Raw genomic sequence first — 9,741 nt, forward strand, 5'->3', positions numbered from 1 at the left:
GTGAAGCGGCAAGCTGAAGAGGTATGCTCTTTGTTGATAGTGCCTCAAGACTTTGATTTCAGTTTGAATGTGTTTGAAAGAAACATATGTAAGCAAGATGCTTGGGTGATTACAGCTTATCTAGGTAGTCCTGGTATTCTAATCAGAGAAGCATAATTTGATAATTTGAGCGGGATGATTTTTATTTAGGAACAGGACGTGCTTAGAAAAATGCTCAAGATTGAAGAGCTGAGTGTTTTTCAAGAAAATATACTTCAAGCCATGCTACTTTGGATGGCAAAGTTGTACTGTAAGTAGTGCAACCAGTAATGACAACTTTACTGGGTAGAGCGACAGGTGTAGGAAACTGGTTGTATGCTTATCTGTATTAAAATTAACTTTATTTAAAGCAAAAGAGGAATCTGAGAACCTGCTACCCGAGTCATCACTGTCCTAAAGGTCCAGTATGTTGAAGCTTTTGTATAAAGTGCTAAAATTTGTAACAAATGGCAGATTTGTGAAATGGTCTAAAATGTAGGAGACATTCTGGCTAGAATTTTTTTTAACAAACCAAACTAGGTCAGAGTTGTTTTTCCCCAGTCATTACTCATTTGAATATCCCTTTCTAATTTGGATATTTACTGCTCTACAGAAAATTGGAAACCTTCTGACAAAATTTGTGGACCTCTTTAGAGGTTCATGGAATCATCGGCACCTATAGGTCTGAGGTGGGGGCAAAAACCTGAATGTCAGTGGAACCAGACACTGTACTGCTTACATTCTTTAAAAAAAATAAAATAAATAATAAGCTTTTCATTGCACTAACATAAGCAATGCTGTAGGTAAGGTAGCTATACAAGGAAACCTTATAAATAATGTTTCCTTAACTTGTGTCACTTTCTATCCATTAATACTGATGGTGTAATATCAGCACACCCATGCACTGATGTTTCTGGTCTGTAGAGCTATCCACACCTGAAATTTGTAGGATACATTTGTGTCCGTGGGGAAGAAGATATTACTGTTCCTGGTAAGCCCTAATTATAGATGTAGGACTAAAGCACTGTGGAAGTAATAACAGAAGGAAACTCTGCTGACAAAGAATGTAATGAGTACATAAGGCTGTATTTTACGTGATGAGTCTAGCCTTTCTCTCTTGAGCTTGTACGTTCATGCTTCAAATCTGGTGTCTGACAAACATTACCACTTACTGCTTGTGTTACAAAACACTGACTTACTCTAATTCCAATACATTGGCAAAATTTCTGATAAAGTTTAAAAAAAAAATGAAGTGGGGGGAACTTGGTCTTTGATTAGCTAAACAGGCCTTTTTAAGAGGGAAGCTGAAAATCAGTGTTACTGAAACCTGTGAAAATCTGTTTATAGATGAAATGCTTGTTCACAGTGTGAAGTCTGCTGATTCTGCTATAAATGAAGCCATGTTTTTTAGAAAGCTGGTGTATCATAAAAATTCAGAACAACAAGGATTGGAGGAAAATGCTGTGCATTTAGAGTATGTTCCCATATTGAGTTATGACATGTTCAGAAAACTGTGGTAAATCTCATTCTTGTGTTAAAGTTCTACCATTTTCTTATGATATTACAATTCTGTTGTAGAACAGCAGATAGATTTTAAGGTATGTCATCTGTTAAACATTTGGAAGAAACATTGCTTTCAAAGCCATAGAAGGCTCAAAGTGGGCTATATTATAAAAACAACCAGAAAGCAGATGCTGACAACCATTATTAGGAAGAGAAAACATGAGAGTAAGACTTAGAGTAACAATGCTGATATTGGAGTATTGGACACAGTAGGAAGGAATGAGAATTGACCATAAACTGCAAAGACTTCGCGATGTCAGGCCTACAAAGGAATTAAATTCCTTCTGTGGTTAGTGTCTGATCTCCTATCAAGAGCAGTAAATCTGCTGTCTCCTACTGTTTCAGAGGATGATAACTGCAAACTCAGAGGGAAAGGGTAATCTGTGGCACGTAATAGTAGGCTGTCAAAAAGCCTTTAACTGCAGATATACGTGGTAGCACGAAGGACACAAGAATTGGCATATAGATAATAAGCATCCAAAGACAGATTCCTCACTTATCAAATGCATAGATGCAATCTGAAAGATAGAAAGTGTAATGAATGCAGAAGAGACAAATACCTAATAGTGAACCTCCTAGTTAGTACACCAGTCTCAATGAAATAATGAAAAAGGTTGGAGCTGATGTTAAATGTGGGCTGTAGAAATAGAAAATGAGGAATGTAAAATCGGTGGAGCTGAATGCATCATCTTGAAAGTGGCGGTAGTGTAGCTAATAAGGGTTGTCACAGGGATGGTGTGTAGTTGTGTCTTTGAGAGCGAGTTCAGATGAAACGGAGACTTTTTTTTTTTTTTTACTGATAAAGATTAGTATCTGCATAGCAATTTACACATAGGTAAAAGCATGAGAAACAATGTGTCACCTCCCAAAGTAGCTTAAGACTTAACTGTATGGGAGTCAATGTCTCCTTGCGTAGTAAGTTTTTAAAGGAATTCATAAATAAATGTGCTGGACAATGTCTTTGCAGTTGTCCCTTAATAGTTACTGTGGGATGAAAAACACAGTCTTGTTCTTCAGGTTAAAAACAGAAAACTGGTAAAGCCAATCTCATTCAGTGTTGTCATATCTCTTCGTCGTCTGAATCTGGGGCACATGTCAAGTCCTATGGCTTGAGTTACCAAAGTACAAAGTGCTTGCAGAAGGTTATTTTTTTATTTTTTTTCTCCTTCTGTTTGGTTTGATGGCTAAAGAAATGGATTGGTAAGAACTCGAGGAAGATTATACCCAAGAACCTTGACAGCAGTGCTCCAACTCAGGGGTGTGAGAACAGAGCAAGCATGTCAGTGGCTCTTTCTCCCAGCCTTCCATCACCTGTGGCTCAAGGGTTTTTTTAGCACTTGAAATGGTGTCTCTGTAATTAATAGCCTTTGGATTTCTTTGTTCATTAATTTGTTCGGTTGACTGAAACACTGTGTTTTTAGGATCCATAGTGACCTGTGGCAAGCAAATCCACAGCTTGAATATACTTTACATAAAAATTGTTCATTTTGGTTTGAGCTTGCTACTGCTAGTTTTGTTTGATTCTTGCTCCCAACTGCTGTAGTGCTCAGAGCATTGTTTTAGCAAAAGGAAGTAACGGGATATACAGAGTTAGGAGATCATTGCTCTTGAGTGTCAGTAGAGCACAATGAACAGAAAACCAGGCCAGGTGACTTTTCTGAAGGTCATGTTTTCTAGCATAAGTCATAGATGACCATGAGATACTGTAGTCCTTAAAAAAAAAAAAAAACAAAAAAACACACACACACAAACAAAAGTGGAATGATTTAGGTAAATGTTGACTTTGCTTGTATAGAAAAATCATTTTCTTAAATGGTGCTTGTGTGCCCGCTAGTGGTGATAGTAGCACCACCTTCAGTATATTAAATGTCCATCAAGTAGTCTGGTCCTAAAAGTCATCTTTGATCTAAATAAATAACTTAGCCTGGGGATGAGCGTGTGTTGTTAAATTTAACAAGTGTTGTTATTTTGGATAGTTAACTGGATTACAATGTTATATTTTGTCCTGCTGGGATATACTTGTTAAATTTTTCTCTCAGCGCAGTCTGGAGGATTAAACTAAGCATTTTCACTTTCTCATTTTAGGAACTATTGGATTTTTTGCCTGCTTCTGGTTTGTAAGTAAGATTTACAGTGTTGTGAAAGTGGACTGAAAAGCTTCAAAGTCTCTTTTGAACATATCTCCCTTGCTGTTTGATATTTTTTTTACCATGTATTGAGAAACGCACTGTGTAATTCTAATTTGTAAAAGCTGAACAGCAGACTACAGCTTAAAATACTTTTTTTCTTTTTTTAATGGAAGGAAATGGCACCATTGGGAAAAAAAAGTTTACATCAGTATGCTCATTGAACATGTTAATTCTAATCATTCTAAAACTTGTATCCAAAATTTGATTTAGAAGAAATAAAACCCCTGTGAACTAGTTTATTTGAGAAATGAGTGCATTATACCAGTCCTCCAGCTGAAATTTCTTGTATTGTTTTTTTGTAACGTTTTTTGGTTTCCGATTATATACCATCAAAGCACAGGACTGTCAAGTAAATCTATGTAAAATGTGAATTTTTAACTTAACTATGACTGTACATATTATCCTACACCTTCTGTACAACTAGATATCTTCTTACAACTGTACATGCTCTTAGTGTAACGTAGACTTTATTAAAAATATCGACACTGGTTTTTGTTCAAATAAAACTGCACAACTCCACCTGACTTGTTTCCTTTTTTGTTAATTAGGCCTTCGCTATTTGAACACAGATCACATTAGCTTAACCCATTGATAGCTGTCCAATTTATATTGCTTATAAGTAGCTTGGCTATGACTTCCATGCACTATTTTTCTTCTATGGCTGGAAATTGTCTCTGCAAGCAGGACTGCTATGCTGCTTGAGTCCATGTCTCTAGGATGGCCAGAGGCTTCTGAAATTGCTGTGCTTCAGCTGTGCACTTACTTTCTCTCCAAAACATTTTTGATTTGCAAATCTTTGCTTTCTATACTAGAGCAAATTCCCTTTCTCTTCTTTTAGCAGTCTGAAACATGCATCTCAGTGTTCTTCATCCTAGGAAAACTCTGCAACTTGTCAGAAAGTTTAGCCATGAATCTAGTGGGCTTGAGAACTGATGATTCTTAAAGGTGAAACCTTTTCTTTCCACTCTGCAGAGCTGTGCTTAAATGCTGGATTACATGATATGGAGTATTTTAATAGCTTCTTCAGTTACAAGATTGCAGGCATTCTTCTCTCAGGAATGTCAAGGCTTTAAAGAGACTCTCCAACATCTTGAATTGCACTTGAGGCTGAGCAGAAAGTCACTGCAGACATAATTCAAATGGCTGTGTTACTGGCCCTGCTGGAGATGAATAAGGGGATGTTCGCTCAGATTAATGGGTGAAATACTCAAAGCTTATTAACTGGCATATGGAAACATTCATTGCTGGAAGCTGCTTTTCAAGGTCTAAGCCAGCAATTTAACAAGACCCAAAATGACTCCATATCTTTTCATAGTCATATAAATACCAGGTAATTGTAGTTAGTGTTTAATATCCTTTCAAAACTGTAACTTTGGTATGAGGATTTCAAGTTTCACCTCTGGTAGTTGTTCCTTCCAGGTTACTTATGTGTGGGACAGATCACCTGGCTAAGCGGATATACCTGGCTACATCTGCAGAACAGTGCCTGTGACATTAAAAAAAAAAAAAAAATAAAAATCCTGACTCTTGGGGAACAGGATATGAATATATAGTTCAGGTGAGAGGAAGCTTGGATGGAGTTTGTAGCCACAGTGGAAACCTCACTGCTCAAGCAACTAGAGCATTAACTGAGGAGTGGCTGTGTTGTACTGTTGTACTCAGGGTTATACTAATAACTTTGTTTCAAGCTGATGCTTTTCTGCTGCTTTCAAATTAGTACAAGTTTGGGAAGACTGCTGGTAGGTCCCACAGAGCACATAAGCTACATATATATATTTTTTTCTTTTTCCAAAACAAGACAGGGAGCAATTCCAAATGAAAGCTTACAGAGTACATACAACAAGAATACATGTTATTGCATGTACTTTTAGGAGTTCTTCTCATAAAACTATGACAATACAATAAATTTTATTCTGTGGAACACCAGCTTTAGACAAATTGATTAAAAAAAGATCCAAGCACTTTAACGTTAGTGTACCAGGAGGAACTGGCAACTGTAAAGATTGTTTCAAGTGAGTTTCAGGTATGCTTTTGATCACAACTTGGCCTCCCAACTGTTTTACCACCAAAATCTCTGCTTCCCCTTCTGTTTCGCCCAGAGGTAGAAACCTACAGAGCTGCCATGAGAGAGATCGTCTTGCAAGTCCAAGAACACTATTCCCTCTTTAAAGACTTAATGCTCATATTGAAATTAATGTTGCTCTGTTTAAAAAGGTCCTTTCTATTAAATCATATATTTAATATTTTTTATTTTATTGAATACATTAAAAAAGAAAAAAAAGAATCGCTGGCTGAAGCTCCTTTTCAATTTTACATTTTCAAAGGCAAATGAATTCACGAGAGAATTTGGAGCTACAATTGGCATAAAATGCTGGTGGGAAATTTTGCCAGATTAATAAATATGTGTTTCACAAGAGGCCAAATAAAGAGAGTTGTAAAATTATATTCACAATGCTTTCTCTGCTTTACTCTGAATACTAGTGAGTGAAAAAGTAAAGCTGACTTAAGTAAGTTTCTGAAGCTTGCAAGTAGACTAGAGCCATGGCTGTAAAAGAAAAGTCAGTCATGCAGTCATCAAAAAACATTTTTGGCTTTTTTGTAATAGGTCCCATTCTTGCAAGTTTGAAATTTCATAATTCAACAGCCTTTGTAACGGAGACAAAATGTTATGGAACGCTAATGCCTAAAACAATCAGAAAAATGCTTTAGTGGTGCTTAGGGACATGGTTTAGTGGGTGACATTGGTGGTAGGGGAATGGTTGGACCAGATGATCTTAGAGTCTATTCCAACCTTTATGATTCTTCAATTTTTTTTTGTGGCAAAGACAATTATTCTGCTATTATGGCCTGTCATGGGCTGTATGCTTATGTATATTTAAAGTGAATTTTTAAGGTGTCTTTCTTTTTTCTTTTTTTTTTTTCTTTTAAGCATGCTACAAGGGTGAGCTGGGCCAAGCTGTATCATGACTAGTGTCTGAACGGTGGCTATTAAAGTCCAAAAAGGAGGTGGCAACTGGAACCACAGTCACTGATGCATGTTTCAAGACAGTTTGTCCATTGTCGTTTTCCCATCAGCAGGCAGCTATGAGATTTGCTGTCACTACTGTGCTCCCCTTGCCGAAGAGACAATTACCCTTCTCGTCTCTTGAAGTCCTCCACATCTGAATATTTTTGCTGGCCCCAGATTTGGGATTTGTGCAGTTTGGAAAGAATCTGGACATAACCCTTGGAAAGAATTTTCTGGCATCTGTTTTGACCGAGGAAAAGTTGAAAGCTGTCTTTTGGCTTTCCACCTCCCCTAGAGAAAGCCACAAGGCTGCAAGTTAAACGCAGGTTGTTAGGAGCATGTATCAATTTAAAGGTTGTGTGCTTACCTAGCCAGAAAGCAATAGACAAATTTCTTGGTTTTAATTTTATTTGGCACAGAATAGGCTTTATTAATGTGGCTTTCCAGTAAGACTCAATGCTCTTTAGGAGTTTCTAAGTGAGATGGGTGAGGATCTTGTTCACTGTATGTTCAATCTGCCATGGGTTCTGAGGATGAAATGGTCAGCGTGGGGACATGGATGTTTTAAGTACTCAGGTTACTAGTAACTGGAGTGTGATCTCTAACCCATTTTATATTAACTGGTGAATAATAGCTGTCATATGGAAATAGCTGTCACTCATCTACTCTATATAGAACAATGGACTTAGTAAAGCATTCCCTATCCTATTGCAGATACTTAAGCCTTTCTGCACTCTATTAAAAAAAAAAATCAAGCTAAGGTTTAGTTTTCCTAAAGTAGAAGTATAGGTATCTACATATCATTTTTGCAGTCCTCCCAGTAATGGACTCAGAAGATGAAGTAAAGCATCTCCCTTGTGAGACTCTTCTTGTAATAAACAGCCAAATCCAGCAAAGTTTGCAGAATGTCATGTTTGTCATATTTTAAGTAAAACTTGACAAGTTACAAAAGAGCCTCAAAGAAGGAAGGAATTTCAGTGCTGATGTTTTACATTCAATTCTACTTGCTTGAATAGTGTTGAACAGACACAACTTCATCTTCACTCCCAGTTCAGAATGAAAATGTCAGAACAAGGCTGTGCTGATGTACAGCGAGGGTAAGAGTCAGGTGCCAATAGACATATGGGATTCATGTGTTACCTATTTAAGCCTCTCCGAGGACTGAAAAACTGTGCTGCTCTGGGGGAGCTATGAACATGTGAGGTGCTCGTGTTCAACAAGCAGGCATACATGCTAGTAAGATGCACTAAAAACAATAAGAAAAGCAAAGTAAAACTCCTCTGAGGAAGACTTTTTGTTGTATGTCAGTCTGCACTATGGACAGTCATATTGTTTCTTAAAACCCATTACATTTATCAATAGTGTATGATTGTGCAAAATGGTACAAATTGTGGATACAAACCCGTGCACATACGGGTTTTTAGCATTCGCTAAAACTGCTCTTCCCTGGCAGTCCCGACTTTGACAGCAAAGACTGCGAGCAGCCCAGAGTGTGTATGAAAGCACCCCGTATCACACGCAAAGTTAGTTGTTTTTTTTTTTTTTTCTCATTTTCTAGTGCCCAGAGGCTCCAACCCAGTCTAGGTCAGCTTCCCAGTTCCCCACAAAGGTTGGTGTCTCAGGGGCGAAAACGAGAGCAGGAGCAAGCGGCTGGGGAGGGCCAGATGTGCTCCGAGAGGATTTAGTGTCTTGGCAGCCCCTGTTCCCGAGGGGTTGCTGCTCCCTGGGGTCCAGCTGCTCTTGTTCTCATCCCAGGTGTCATTTTGGGACTTGCTGGTCTCCTGCCTACTGCTCACATCTGGTATGAACACACACTGAAGAGAAGAGGGACTGGGGGTCTTTATCCCAGCCAGACTGAAAACTGGGTCCAGGCACACATACAGGGGTGCAGGGGGGAGGCAGCATTACCCCGTCCCTTTTGCCAGGGGGGTGCAATAAAGCCAGGAGGGAAAAGTGTTACAAGAAGAGATCAACCTGTTTGTTTTAGCATCTTTGTTAAGAGCAAAATGGTGAGTTGACGCAGTGAGATTCACTTGTGGAGAACGAACTTTCTGTGGCAAAGAGCAGGTAGGAAAGGATTTAACAACAGCCTAAGCTTTCCAGTGGGAGAACAACCAGCCATGCATCTTGCCCGGAGACGTGGAGTATCCTTCTTAGTACGTTTACTTTACACCCAGGTGGGATGTCTTTGACTTTGATGGGATAAAAGGAGGATGGATGTCTTTCATGTTCTATTGAGATGCTGCAAGCCTGTACCCAAAACCTCAGGTCAGAATCACTGTCGATTTTGGCATCCAAAGTAGCTACAGTTAACGGTGTTCACAGTGCGGTACTTTATCTTCCCAATCTAGATGCCTCCTAGTTACAACGCTAATTAGCATTGCTCATATAAAATGGGAAGCCCTTAGACTTTCCATGAAGTTATTAGTGCCAGGATTTTATAGATAACATTAGCCTCTGTGGAGTTTACCGAAGGTAATTTATGTTCTATTTGCAAGCAAAGGAAAACTCTTAGTTGTTTGACATCATAAAACAATAAAACCAGGAGATTTATTGCAGGGGCAGGGGGAACAGGGCCCTTGAGTTGCTTTGTTTATCATAAAAAGTCGGGTTAATCAGATGTGCACATGTGCCTCCCATATTTTCTGGTTCAGTTTTCCTCCCTGTGCTGCTCCTTGACAGGCTTCGCAAAACGTGAAAAGGCATGGGAGCCCTAGAGAAAAAAAAAAAAAGCGGATTCTATAGTATGAGGATTATATTTGTACATCTAGAGGGTATATATCTCCCTCTTGAGATACCATTAATAGAGAAAAGACATGTAACTGAGCTGTAACTTCTCCCAGCAAAGGGCAACGTAGGAAATCCCTGCAGCTGTGCCACTGCTCCTGGTGTGCTGCTGAAGGTGCAACGCCAGCACCTTGGAAATGCTCGTCCCCGACGACGACAGCTCCAGGCACAAAGAGA

At 38.8% G+C, this 9,741-nt stretch overlaps 1 protein-coding gene across 1 annotated transcript in view; it reads left to right on the forward strand.

Annotated features, from left to right (window-relative positions):
- LOC106037374 (transmembrane 9 superfamily member 2-like) overlaps positions 1-4,289 on the forward strand; it is a 32,034-nt gene extending 27,745 nt beyond the window's left edge. The window contains exon 17 of the mRNA XM_013183246.3: positions 3,667-4,289. Coding sequence (XP_013038700.2) covers positions 3,667-3,734 — 68 coding nt within the window. The 3' untranslated portion in view covers positions 3,735-4,289. The remainder of the gene's footprint in view (positions 1-3,666) is intronic.
- Positions 4,290-9,741: the final 5,452 nt, after the last annotated feature.

This window comes from Anser cygnoides, chromosome 13 (assembly GCF_040182565.1).
Source record: "Anser cygnoides isolate HZ-2024a breed goose chromosome 13, Taihu_goose_T2T_genome, whole genome shotgun sequence".
Classification (NCBI taxonomy): Eukaryota; Metazoa; Chordata; class Aves; order Anseriformes; family Anatidae; genus Anser; species Anser cygnoides.